Source organism: Aegilops tauschii, chromosome 6, assembly GCF_002575655.3.
Source record: "Aegilops tauschii subsp. strangulata cultivar AL8/78 chromosome 6, Aet v6.0, whole genome shotgun sequence".
Taxonomy (NCBI): domain Eukaryota; kingdom Viridiplantae; phylum Streptophyta; class Magnoliopsida; order Poales; family Poaceae; genus Aegilops; species Aegilops tauschii.
The window spans coordinates 488,697,908-488,712,688 of NC_053040.3; the positions used below are offsets into that span (position 1 = coordinate 488,697,908).

General features: G+C 46.2%; 1 protein-coding gene across 1 annotated transcript; it reads right to left on the minus strand.

The window, feature by feature from the left end:
• Positions 1–610: 610 nt before the first annotated feature.
• Positions 611–6,482, minus strand: LOC109743560 (uncharacterized). Its single transcript, XM_020302664.4, has 7 exons — positions 5,309–6,482; positions 5,098–5,219; positions 2,600–3,202; positions 2,214–2,514; positions 1,671–1,836; positions 1,278–1,380; positions 611–1,155 (listed from the first exon to the last, which is right to left on the minus strand). The coding sequence occupies exons 1-7, from the start codon at positions 6,194–6,196 to the stop codon at positions 1,038–1,040; spliced, it is 2,301 nt and encodes a 766-aa protein (XP_020158253.1). The 5' UTR covers positions 6,197–6,482; the 3' UTR covers positions 611–1,037.
• Positions 6,483–14,781: the final 8,299 nt, after the last annotated feature.

The window sequence follows — 14,781 nt, forward strand, 5'->3', positions numbered from 1 at the left end:
CATCTTACGAAAACCAAATAATCCCAAAACACTTAGACGCGGTGCATTAACTTCTATCTCGTTTCTTGTTTCTTGACTTATCAATCAATAAGAGATGAGGGGTGTGCATGTTTTTAATGACTTGAGACTACCAAACATGACATGCATTGGTTAGTTCATTGCATGCAATGCTATTAATTAACAAATAAACATTAAGGTCTCTCATTTTCCCCTCCTCCTTGGTCACGGTGCACAACCTAAGATGACTTACTCACCTAGACAGAGGGAGTACATATAATTAGAGACATAATCCACACGTGTAAATTTTCGGTTAGAAATGCATTAAAATGAGTGCTACACATTAAAAACTGAGGCTTTTTAATAGATGCACTATTCATCCTCAAACACCGTGCATTTGTCTTTTTTGCACAGATCACATTTAAAGGTATTTCATCCTGAAATTCTACACATACACATCACATCCTAGTTTACTTGTACAATTTTTCTCTGAATTTTTTTGAAACTGGGAAGTTTGAATATTGATTTTTTCAAAAATTTCGGCCTCCATGGAGGCCGAGCTCCAAAACGCCTCACTCACTGTTGTCATACAACAGAACACAACACAAGGATGTGGATGAAGAGGTTAACAAGAAGAATCTATTATATCATTTGGGTTGGGAGTATCTCATCTTGTGCTGTGGTGAGAGGGGCATAAATACAGCGAAAGAACTTTTACACTGGGTTGGGTCCCTTTCCCTGCTGCTGCTACTACTAACAACTATTACTAACCCATGGTAAACACTTTCACCAATCAATAACACGACGCACGCACGCACGCGCCGCCGATCGCCTGCGCCCAGCACAGCGGCGGCTGATATATATGTATGTAATGTAAATCCTGTAAGATGGTACACAGGAAGGCTACATGGGGAGACACAGAAAAGCTAGGAAAACAAACAGTAAGATGAAGAAGAAGCAGGGGTCTTGCTTCTCTCTTTTCCTCCCCGGTTTCGCGACGGAGCCTCCCGCGCCAAAACTTCCGACTGTTGTTGTATAATTTACAGCACCGCGTATGCCCGGACCACCTCCACGATCGGCGCCCGGCACAGCGGGCACTTGCCGCCGCTGCGCACCAGCTCGTTCGCGCATTTCGAGCACGTGCACATGTGCCCGCATCTGCAAGCACCACCAAAAGAGCTTGGAGTCAGATGATGGCGGTTTGCATATCAGGTGGTATGTTTAGCTACTTGTATGAAGACGGATGAGAGAACAGGTGTGTGTGTGTGCTGGGTGCTGACCTGTAGAGTAGAGAATCGATTTGTGTGTCGCAGCATACGCAGCAGGTTCCTTTCCTCACCTGATCCCATCTCGTTCCATCATCGTGTAGATCCAGAAACATGCCTGAGAGACAAAAGGAAACGGTTATTGCAGTTTTTCAGAGCATGCCTTCATTGAATTGCTTCAGCAATCGAATCATGTGGCAATATACTGAAACACAAACTGGAAGCATGCAAGTGTCTTCAATATCATCACTACTTGAAACTACATTAACAAACACATAAAAGAACTTTCTAAGGTGTGTCCCTATCAGGCCTTGTTTGGCGTGAAATTAACATTATAGTATAACAGAAAACAGCACAGTTATGAAGACATGGATGTCTGAATATTTGATAAGGAGCAGGGTGAACAACCTTCAGGTCCCGGGAATCTACTCAAGGCTGCAGACACTTCTTGTCTCACTGAACGTTGCAACTCCAGTTGCATGTCCATGCACGCCTCCAGCATCCTTTGCATGCTGCTCATCCCTTGTTGAAGTTTATTCATGTCGGCTTTCAAATCATTAATGGCGTCCAATTCCTGCAAGAGTACAGAGCCAAATGACTTCCCAGTGATAAAACTTCTATAATCAACATACGGAACGGAGCTTAGTCAAGCAAAACGACAAAATATTACCACCCTTCCCGCTTTTAAATTTTTTTTACTTTACATCTCACAAGTCATGGAGTTAAAAGCAAATATAGTTCAAGCAAAAGGAACAAGAGAAACAAAACACACACTTTTAAAGCTCTTATAGGCTTATACCAACGAGACATGGCATGTCACAAATTTACTCTTGGAGCAGAACACTAGTGGAAATACTACATCATATGGGAGAAACATATTCATAACAGATCGCCGAACCAAAACAATATTCCTATTTATACAAGAGAACGTGAGGTGAGAAGGTAGCATACCTGATGTACCCTGTGTCTACTGCTCCAGGTGTTATGGCGCAAATCTCTGTGCCACAGTGGCTGACGCGGTGGCAAAGGTGGTGGAGGGATAACAAGGGCAGGTCTGTTGACAGGACCTTGGAATTGCCGATTTTCAGCATTTCTTACTAGTTCGCCGTTTCCGTTTGGTGCATTCGCAGTGGGCATGGCGGTATCGAGATTCCAGTTGAGTGGGGCATGACCACGTCGTTGAACATATGACCTTATTAATTGCTCCAAACTGTCACCAAAACCATTACTAAGAAGATTGGATACACTTCGCCTGGCAATTAAAAATTTGGAACAGGTTAAGAACTAAAACGAGATGAAGAATCAACAAAGAAATTTTGAGTATGAAGTAAAAGTACCTGCTGAGTAATTCCCTCAGTTCCATGTTGTGCAAATTGGCTTCATCACGTAGGTTGAAGCTGTTTTCAATTCTAGGAATGGGCCCTGTGTCAAGTGCAGCATCATGGAAGTCATCTTGCCAGTTCTCCTCGGTGCCATGAGATTCGTCATCGTGCCACACATCATGCTCATCTTGGAGATTTTCATTCTCCCTGTCATCATCCTCCACGATTTCGCTGTGTAACTCCTCTGCGTTATCTTCCCAATTTCTGTCAGAATTCTCTGCAGTTTCATTGGGCCATCTATCAAGCCTGACATCCAAAGATGGCTGCCAAAATATTGTCTCACGTTCTGTCTCATCTTGCAGCCCATTATCAACTTGGGAAACTTGCATATCTACTATGTCACCAGATGTTGTAGCCGGTGACTCCGCCTCAGCAACATCTACGTTATCCTCCTGTAAACCCACATTCTCGGGCGTAGTTTGGGCCACATCCTCACTACCAGTAAGGTGCACAACGTCAGCCCCCTGTTCAGTTTCATCATTACCAGGTAATGGAACATTTTCGGCGACAGGAGCATCAGACGGGCTAACATCTTGACTATTTACAGCACTCTCTGATCTGAAAGAAGCATGTTCAGTCACATAGTTATTATATAAGAACAGAAGACGATAAGAACAAAGGCAAGTGATAGGGGATGTCAATTGCATGAGCTGTTGTGATGGTATCACACAAAAAAGGTTGAGAGCACAATCAACAAGGAAATCCAAGACTGTAAAAAAAGGAAATCTAACACTGTCAGAAAAAAACAAGGACATCTAATGTTGTCGGTTTTCTGAATAACAGGAGCATTTCAGCAACACAAGGTCACTAGAACAGCACTAAAGACAAAACTTAATGAGCAGGAACGGTACCAGCAGATAGTTGGTGTCACAACTAGAAGGAAACATGCAGCACATGGATTCAGTTCAGGATCCTATCATCCATTGTATGATATAGTCAATATGATCAAAACATTTCACAGTACCATCAAGGACCAATTTGGTTGGTGGACAGTCTCTAGCGTGTGGAGCAAGAATGACTCGTTGTGGCAGGGACCAGCATAATTAGCAATTAGTAGTACTGGCACCTGGAACCTTGCCAATGCCTGTAATTTTCCGACGAGGGAACTCATTGGTTCACCTAGCTGGTCCATCAGATTACAGTAATTTTGAATGCTCCAGATAACACAGGACTTGACAACACTGGCCTTGTAGAGTTGGTAGCAACCTAGAGAGTCTCCCTTTAACGGTAGCGAAATGGTTTGATCATTTTACATGGGCGATGTTCAGTAAATCAGATAAAAGCTAGTAATTCTGTGTCACTTTATACAAATTCTGCAAGTAACAGCCTAGAGCAGGATATCCACTACAATTTTTATGACAACATATATGATGGTGGCATGGTTCTTCCTCCCACGTGATGGGGATTCCTAACAGCTAATACTCAAAAACATACAAGATGCACTACACTCTAAAGCCTCCAAGGAAAGAATTGAACAGTTGCTTAAAGGCCTCTACAGATCGGCCCATTAAATGTGAGGTAAAGCTCTAGCCCAATACCCCGTGCACACAATGGAATTATGGAACAAGCCCTTAACCTCAAAAGAAAAAGATCATGTGCAGTCTGTGCTAAATTTCAATACTTCCACAGCTACTTAATAAATCCAGATTGTTTTGTTTGCCAAGGAAAACTACGAGCGAAAAATGCTTGAGTAGGTTATTTCACATTTGTTCTCCAATAAAGTATGTTAAATGCACGGGTACTATTCCTATCACAGGTTGTAGATGTGTGGGTTTTCAAAAATATGCTACAGTGTGTAATAGGATGAACATCACGCCATCTTCCAAACCAGAACACATGCACGCAATATTTCTTCAATAACTGCAGTAGAAAACTCTAAATTAATAAGCTGAATAATATATACTAATCACTGAGGCATTCAATAATGGGGGCTTTAAGCCCATATATGTTCGTTTGGATGCCAATAACTGACATTTCTGTATCACTGCAACTCAAGACAACTAGTAGTGATGCTATATAATACTCCCCCCGTCTGGAATTACTTGTCACGGAAATGGATAAAAATGGATGTATCTAAAACTAAAATACATCTAGATACATCCATTTGTTCGACAAGTATTTTCGGACGGAGGGAGTACCAAATAAGCAATGTGCCGGTAGCCTGAAGAACGTATACTATATAATACCGAGAAAACCAAGAAAAGTAAAGGACCACAGACAGACATTTGGTTGTGCATGTGGGGCATATGCTACATAATAGAAGAGAGTGGCAACTAGCAAGTAGCAACAAATATCTCTTCCAATAACCAGCGTTTTCATGGTGGAGAAGAATTCCGTAGCACTACAATCTTAAAATGACTATGCCAGACGTACTTGCATTCATGGATGAGATACGAATCAAAATAAAGCTACTACTATTACCGATGTGAGTTGCAATTGCAATGTCTGCTAACCTTAAGGTGGACACGCGATGGCTCTGCCTCAACTGCCCGAGCTCCCTCGCCGCCACAGATGGTTGTCGCTCCTCTTCAGCTGGAGCCACCGCGTTCCTCAAGAACCTTACCCTAAGCAATCCCTGCAAAACCAGACAATTTTGAGACCGGCAGCCTCGACATTGCTGATAACTCGTTCCTGTAATGCAACGCAGTCAGCTTCTCATCTCACCTGAATGCGGCTGCGGCTGCGCTGGGGGAACTGTGACACAATGTGGTACCCTGATAGCCCCTGCAGCTCGCGCTGACGCTCCCGGGACATCCGAGTGATGACATCGGTGCGCGCCTGCCGGCCGCGGAGCCGGGGAGGCTCCCCTCGCCTGTCCCTCTCCGCGGCGGTCGGCTCCTCCCTGCGCGAGGCCGCGCGGGCGTCGCGCGGCTGGCTGGCCATCTGCACCCACTCCCTGACGAGCCTGACCCTCTGCCTCTCCGTCTCGCCGAGCCACTCCCCCGTGGCAGTGGCGGCGGCGGCCGTGGGGCTGTCCGTGGACGTGGTGAGGCGGCGGGCGATCTGGCGCACGCGCTCGCGGTGGCGGTCGGGCGTGTCCGGGGACGGCTCGCGGTCGAAGGGCTGGCCGGCGTCGGCGCGGCGGTGCTCGAGCTCCCGCCACATCTGGAGGAGGGAGGAGGGCGCGGCGGGCGAGGGCGCCTGCGGCCGCGGCGGCGGGGGCGAGGAGAGGAGGAACGCCGAGGGGTCGAGGGTGGAGACCGGGTGGAGCCGGGTGAGCGCAAGGAGCTCCGACTCGCGGTTCCGCCGCTCCACCTCGCGCTCCATGGAGGAGAGCACCTCCTCCGCCTGCCGCGCGACCCAGCGGCTGAGCAGCCGCGACTCGCGCCGCCGCCGCCGCGACGACTCGGCCTCCTCCTCCCTGCCGCCGCCGACCCCGCCCCCGCCCTCGGCCCCTCCCCCGCCGCCGCCGCCCGCCGCGGAGCAGAGCGAGGAGGACGAGGAGGGCGGCGGCGAGTAGCAGCCGCCGAGGTGGTCGCAGACGAGGTCCTCCAGGTCGCGCCGGAAGTCGGCCGCCGCGGCGCCCATCCGGTGGTGGTACTCGTCCACCATGGCCTCCTCCTCCGCCTCCTCCTACCGCTATCCCTAATTACCCTACAAAAAGCAAAAGCTACCTCCTTTCGAAATCAATCAACCAATCAATCCTCCCCCAACAGCAAGAATGGCGGGCGCTAATGGCGCGGCGGATTGGGCGACGCGCGGGCGATCGCGGAGCATTTGCGGGGCGATTGGAGGGGTAATTTCGGGCGGATTGGACGGATGGCGCGGAGGAGGAGACGGAGGAGAGGAGAGACGAGGGAGCAAGGAAGGAAGGGGAGAGGATTACCGGAGGAAGAAGAAGCGGCGATTTATTTTTGGCCTTTTTAATCCAAAGGTGTTGCCTATTTTTGATAGGGCCACACCACACACGCCGCTCTCTCTCACCACCCACCACTGTTGCCTTGCCTTCTTTCACAATTTTAGCCTAGGGGAGGGGGAGGTTTTGTGTGGGAGGAGACCTGGCCTTTTTGCGGTTCTAGGGTACCCGGGGCTATATATCGGGTCCGTCGAGGCCGCGATCCGCGTGCATCGTTCTGCCAGCGGATGGCTGGGATTCTGTGCTCGCGGAGAAATGGGGGATCGTCGAATCTCGGCCGTAGGATGTATCGGTTCCCGTGTAGAGTACGGCAACCGGTTCGTGTCGCTATAATCCTGTCGTAGATTTGACGAGGGATGGTGTACCCTTTTAATGCCATAAATTGTAGAATATCGATTCTGGGCGGTATCCGTCGCCATACAGAGCATGACAGCTCGGCCCGTATCGTCGTAATTATGGCGTAGATTTCACGGGGGATTTTCTGCCCTTTAAATGCCGTAAATTCTAGGATCTATACTGGGTGTAGTACCGGCTGTCATACCGACCATGACAGCCTGGTTCGTATCTTTGTGATCTTGTCATAGATTTCGTGCGGGATGTTATGTCGTTTAAATGGCATAAATTATTGTTTCTACACTCTAGGTGGTATCGGTTGCAATACATACCATGATAGATGGGTTCATATTTAGGGTAGATTTTCACATGAGATGATCTACCCTTGAAATGCATTTTAGTGGTTTTTTGCACTCTAGGATGGTATGGTCTGTCATACAACCATGATCGTTGTAATCTCGCTTTTGTCATAGACTCCATGCATGTGTGACATTTTACCTTTTAAATGTCATAAATTATTGATTCTGGACTATAGGTGGTATCTGTATACATACAGACTATGATAATCATGTTTATATCGGTGTAATGTTGGCGTATATTTCACGTGTGATTTTTCCCTCTTTAAATTTTTTTAAACTCCATAATCTTGAATTTGCATAGTACTTGCTGGGGCACGGATCAGGACGGCTATGTATGTGTCGTCGTAATCTTGCCCGTATATTTCACGCGGGTTTCTATTTCTAGTCTTTCTTTTCTTTTTGCATGGTTTTCTATTTCTAGCATCGGCTCCACGTGGTATAGGCAGAATGCGGATCGTACGAGCGGAACCTTGCCATGGGCCGCCCAACCCAGGAGCAAAACACTGTGGTGTTAGGGTGGAACTGGGCCGTGGGGTACAGTTTTCGGCCTCCCTATCAACCCAGCTCCCGCACGTCTTAATCAACCCTGTGCGCCCCCGTCACTCTCGGTTGACAGCAACTATGTATGTTTTATTTCGATTTTTTGCGACCGTGCATATAATTTCCACGCGGATGATCTCGGTGTTGTGAGCCGTCGGGCATTAATTGCTCGGTTCATGTTTCATAAAAAAAGAAATTATGCTCCATCTCACACCCAAAAAAGAAAATGCTCGTGGTACCTGGTGGTACTCAGAGCGAGATGCTTGGGGCTCTGTTTGCATCTTGTAAGGTCTCACGTGAGATTTTCTGAAAATGCTTTTTTCGTCATGCCTGTGGTTCATGCTGACGGGCGGACCAAGCACGCAGATGATTTGTCAGAGCTCCAAACCAAGCTGTGACTATCGAAACCCTTGCGATCTGGACCGTCAGCTCGGAGTAGTAACCTGGAATCGACGTTGTGTATAATATATCCCGGGCCGGGGCCACCTCGCAGCGTGGCCGTAGGCTGATCCCGTGGGGGCCCACCTCCGCCCTGCTCAGTCAGGATGAGAGAACCGCAACCGGCAACCGGATAGAGAAAAAGAGAGCGCGCGCGCGGTGCGGAGCGGCCAGACACAGTCAGACGAACGGAACGGCAACGGGGTGAGGGTGGGTGCCGTGCCGCGGTGTGGTGTGGTGTGGTGTGGTGGGGGACGCCGAGCCGAGCCTGCTTTCCGTGACGTCGCATCACGCGGCGGGGGGTGCGCGGGACCGCCGCTGACACGTGGGATTTGTCTCTTGCTCGCCGCTCCCTCTGCCTGCCTGCCCATCCGCCGAATCCACCGCCGCGGTCAACTCGCGTCCACGGGAAAACAACTCCACATATTTTCTTGAGCGAAAAAAAAACTCCATAGACAGAGTGCGAGAAGAGTGTTCATCTGTCTATTCATGCATCTGGCCTCTGCTGTTTCTTTTTTTTCTTCTAAAGGACTCGTATATGCTGTTACCATTCTTGCGAGAAAACTCTTAATCTATTCATTCATCATGTCATTGCACTACAAAGAACTCGCAATAAATGACAAAGAAACACAACCATGTTTACCGACCGCGTACCGACTACGGGCACTGTGGCGAGACGAAGGCCCATCGCCGTCGTGGGTCTTCCTCACCGGAGCCGGGCCAAACTCGTTGTGGTACACAGCCGGAAAAGTCACCGTGCTAAGGCCAGCACACCGAAACAGCGACCGTCGCCGATGAGGGAAAATATAAAGATCGAATGAATCCAACGTGTGGACACACGGACGAACACTGGATCCAAACATATCCACCAAAGACCAGCAACCACCTAATCATGCAAGATCCTTTGAAGACACACCGTACCTCCACACGCCCTCCGACAACACTAGACACATCAGCAAAACGGTGGCTAGGCAGAGAGAAGCTTATTTTTATCTTCATGAAGCCACAACCGTATCGTCTTTCTAAGTAGGGCACAAACCCTAGACGAACTCATAAAAACACGTAAAACGAGAGCAAGATCCCTCTCGCCGGCAAGGCACGGGGTCCACTGCGCCTCGATGGCCCTCGGGCCACTGGAGACGAGGCGAACCGACGGCGGCGCCGACGAGAGGCGGAGAAACCCTTAGTCGTCTTTTGTTGGAGAGGAGGCGGCGACTGCGCACGAGATGTACACAAAAAAAGAGGAACACGTTGGTAAATAAAAAGTTCATAATAAAAAGTAAATAGCACCCAAAACATAATAAAAAGAGAAAAGTATGTTTTTGGTCCTTCAAGTTCCCATAAAGTATAGAATTGGTCCCTCAAGATTTTTTCGTATACATTTGGTCCCTCAAGTCTCAAAACCGGATAAGTTTGGTCCTAAACCAGATTTCGAGCACGTTGACCGGTTTTGACCGCCACAAAACCGCCCAATGAACAGTAAATTTGAAAAAAAAAACTTCAAAAAAAATCTGATTTTAGATTTTTTTGGGATCCAATATGCTTACATGCGCAAGGTGCGACCAACTTTTCATGCTCTTTCGACACTCTAGGAGCCGGTGAAAAATAAAACAAAATTTTGCTCACAAAAAAATAGCCAAAATTGTTTCTTTTTGCTAGAGCCCGTCCGATGTCATTTCATGACAAAATTTTGGTCGGACCTTGCGCATGTAAGCATATTGGACCCCAAACAATTTCAGATTTTTTTTGTTTTGTTTTGATTTTTTTGAATTTACTATTCATCAGGCAGATAATTTTTTTTACCACGAGCTCCTTGAGTGCCGAAAGAGAACGAAATTTTGTTCACATCTTGCGTACGCAAGCATATTCGACCCCAAAAAATTTCAGATTTTCTTGAATTATTTTTTTTGTCGAATTTACTGTTCATCGGGCGGTTTTGTTGCGGTCAAAACCGGTCAACGTGCTCAAAATCTGGTTTAGGACCAAACTTATCCGGTTTTGAGACTTGAGGGACCAGATGTATACCAACAAAATTTGAGGGACCAAGTCTATACTTTGTGGGAACTTGAGGGACCAAAAACATACTTTTCTCTAATAAAAAATACACCAAGGATCATGCATATATATCGACCAACCACCACCGTCGCCGAACGAGCCGTTGACGCATCGCTGTCGCGCTGCCCTACCAGAGCATGCTTGACCTTATCGGAGCCCGCTCCCCTATCTTTGTTGAAAAGGAAGACAAGAGTTAGGGAGTATAAGATGGACTTAATCAAAACTAGTTAATTGATCGTGCATTGCAGGGAGCATACATATTTTGGTGGTTCAACACCAATAGTGACATATTCCTCACATCCACACATTCTAGGTTTGGTAAATTCGATTTGGGTATAGATAGGAAGACGCAAGGAAATTTTGATTTATTCGAGGTTTTGGTAACATCTAGTTTGGTTTGATTGATTTAATGAAGGGCGTACATCAACCAGCATTTTTATAATTAATCAATATCTGTTATTTTTTATGGAGCGAGATCAGATGGCCATTTTCAGCTAGGACGTAACCACGGGATAGGATTTTGTGACACGCGGGTGTGGGGACATCGGCCCCATTTTTCTTTTCTCTTTTAGTTTTGAATCTTTTATATCTTTTGAACCAAACGTCCAAATTAAGTTCCGTCTGCATATTTGTGTTCCTCATGAAGAGGGCTTTGAAATAAGACCACTAACAACTTCATCAAGTTTAACTGTGAAAACGTGATACAAACGTATGGCAGAATCATCAAATTTCAAAAACTAAAACTACTTTTTTGACGGGATAGAAGAGAGTTTTATTTCGATATTTATACAGTTACAGTCTGCGTGCTCATGCGAACCTCGGCGCAATCATTTTTGCATCTACAATGTTAGCCGCAGAAGAAACTTTCCATTGCTCTTTTGTGTACCTGTATATAAGGTTGCCTGTCCCCTGGCTACCACGTAGGCACGGACGGGACCTAGGTGCCGGCATTCATGGCTTGAGCCACACGAGCCCTGTGAGCCACGGCAAACGAGCACAAAACTAACTAAACCTAGGTCCACGGACGGGACCTAGGTGCCTGGTCCTCGACGTGTTGTTGTCGTTTGTTTGGCATGTATAGGCTCTCAGGATTCCCATGCTTCCTTCTGTCTAAGGATTTTTGATTGGTCGTCCGTCCACGATGAAATCGGAGTCACTTCTCTTCAAGTAGTGATGACGATGACGCTTTGCAGACATCCTCGGCAATGTTCCTCTTGGCGCTGGCGCGTGCGGGCCACGTGGGTAGCCGGGTTGAGCGAGTGCCCCGTCCCGCGAGTCGTAACAGTTTTCGTGTGATTTTCCATTATTTAGCCAACCAACTCCCTCATTTCTTAATAAGATCAAACATCCTTTGAGGCCGGCTTTAAAGATGATGCCCGGCACGTTGTTGCGGGAATATTGTACAGTATTTCAATGAGATTTTGGTTATATGAAACATGGATATCTGAAATAATAGTTTTTCAAAGTATATAAGGTAAACACCATAATAGAATGGAATTTTACATGCATGCACAGTTGCATGTTGAGGTGGGCATTTTTCTATGCATGTTGAATGATGAGGTGACATGCTTGCATGTTTAGAAAAATATGTTAGTGAGACTAGCTATTTAGATATAGAAAATTTATTCCTGTTCGAAAATCACGCATTGATGCATGCGAGATTTGTCGTCGGTCGGCTCGCAGCAGCAGGAATGAATGAGGATTATATTTGCGGTTGCGTGGTGCGTTGTCCCGTTGTGATCCAACAGGCCGTACCCGCTGCTCCCAAGTCTTCTCCCTATCATAAAACACAGCCCCCAACTTTAATAGTACTAACCCCTTTTAAATTTCGAACCCAACTTATATATAAATATACTCATACACGGGCGGACGTCGGCGTCGCCCAGATCCTCGCACTGCACATACAGGCATGCTTTTGTCGTCTAAATTTTATTACTAATCACTAGTAGAAGACCTCTTTAATTGGCAGCTTCTTTTGACGAACGAACCAACTGAAACGCGCCGACACGCACGATATTGTATGCCACTTTTTTTTTTCGAAAAGGGGGATTTTCCCGGCCTCTGCATCAGAGTGATGCATACGGCCATCTTATTAAAAAATAAAAGGTTCCAACAAGGTTCCAAAGTCTCCGACTGAAAAAATAAAAAACCAGCTCACACAGAGCTACAGAGGCTGAACACACAGACTAGCCAAGGTAAGACGCCACAACCGGCTGGCTAAAAAAGATAGGTAAACTAATTGCCTATCCTATTACATGACCGCCATCCAAACCGGTTGAAGATATCCCGAGCTACCATCTCCCAGCGGATAGATCCAGTAACCAAATGCTCCCTGGCCTCCATCGGAGTGAGTAGCGACCATGAACGGATCACAGCCGTGGCTCGGAAAATAACCTGCAAAAAGTGAATACGTGATGTTCTGTTAAAAACCAAATCATTTCTGCAAGTCCAGATAGTCCACAACAAAGCGCAAACTCCAACACGAATATGTCTCGCTAAGTCAGGCTCAATCCCAGTGAGCCATGTCTCAAATAACGTAGTGACAGAATTCGGTGGAGTAATATTAAAAGCAATGTGAACCGTCCGCCAAAGTACTCGGGCAAACGGGCAATCAAAAAAGAGATGCTTGATCGTCTCGTCCCGATCACAGAAGCTACACCTCGTAGGTCCTGTCCAATTACGCTTAATCAAGTTATCCTTGGTTAAAATAACCTGTTTATGGACAAACCACATAAACACTTTTATCTTCAAGGGAACTTTGACAGCCCAAACATGTTTGGAGGTAGGAATGGAGCTCGAGTTAATTATATCAATATACATGATTTAACCGTGAATACTCCAGACCTACCTAGTCAGTTTCCAGCGTAATTCATCGGGTTGTTGAGAAAGATGGACATCCATTAGTCTCCGAACTAAACGGAGCCAATCTTCCCAGCGATTGCCCACTAACGACCGTCTGAACTGAATATTAAGGGGGATGGATTGAAACACCGTAGCAACGAAAACCTCACGTCGTTGAACAATACGATATAAAGACGGATATTGAATGGCCAAGGGTGTCTCGCCGAGCCAAGTATCCTCCCAGAAGCGTGTACTCACGCCGTATTGTATGCCACTTGGCGGCTGTAAATTTTAATTCCTTGGTTGATTCGGCTGCTTGATTTTATTTGACGCTAGATCAGACAATTCGATGTCGCTTTTAGGCCGAAAAAATGTGACGAGAGAATTGAAGGAACTTCCCCGAAAAACACTTGCTTGTTCGACACCTGCATCTTGCTAATCTCACCGCCAAACGAATGATGGGCCAGCACTGATGCGAAGTACGTACTAGTACTAGTGTCTCCTTTGTACCCCTGGGAGAAAACAAAAATAAATACGATCAAGGGAATGTGTGTGTGTGTTTCTTGGACCTCCATCATTTTTCAACAAAGCGGAATGATGCCCTGGGTTGGACTTTATTGTGATGTCGATCTATGAGAAGCACTGCCAGATCGATGCGCCGTGCTTAGTTGTTGGCAAGTGGCTGGATCATGACAAGAGTGCTACTACCGCTGTCCCATAAAAAAGTTTTGCCCTGTATCTAGACGTATTTCAGTGTTATATTGAACAGCTGTAAACAAATGTCTCTTAAAGTATAGGGTTCCTCTGCCTTCCGCCAGCGCTGCTGCCGGTCCGCCTCGTCATCGGTGACTTTAGGGCTATGGCGGTGTGATGGATCCCAGCCCTGGCGGGCGAAAGGGCTCTGTTGTTAGAACCAAATAATCAGAAGTTGCATACTGGCAAATAATAATAATAATAATAATAATAATAATAATAATAATAATAATAATAATAATAAGTGGCCTGATTGTGGTTAGTCATGTATTTCATTAGACTCTGTCTTGGGGAAAAGTAAACAAAACCGGAAGAGGGCTTGTGTACATGTTCTTGGACAACAATACCCTCCAGCTTTTCTTGCAACAGAGTGGAATGATGGCGGGGACTTTATTATGGTAGATGACCGTCTACATATGAAAAGCACGGCTATATTAGATATGATGCACCACGCTTGATTGGCAAGTGGCAGGGTCGTGACAAGACTGCTATATCCTCCTAATCTCACTGTCCGTACTGTACTAGTTCATCTTATTTATTTCATTTTGCTTGAAATGCATTTACGTGCTAGCTTGCATTGACTCGGTTATTATCCTTCTATATCCTTCTAATCTCACTGCCCGTACTGTACTGGTCCATTTTGTTTTGTTTTGTTTTTTGCTGTGAAAAATGCGCCTATGCTAGCATTGACTTGATTATTACTCCTAGTGATCTAAAATGTACTCCCTTTGTCCCATAATGTAAGAATATTTTAACACTACATTAGTGTCAAAAACGATCTTATATTATGAGACGGAGGGTGTATTATATTAATTTACAAAGATAGTATCAGTTAGCTGCGAGTAATATATATGCCGAGAACTTGTTTGTATCTATGATAGTGCAACGTAGTACATCAATAACATCATAGTCCGGCCTTTGGGGGTACAGACATGCAGTACATACACACTGTACACGAGTAC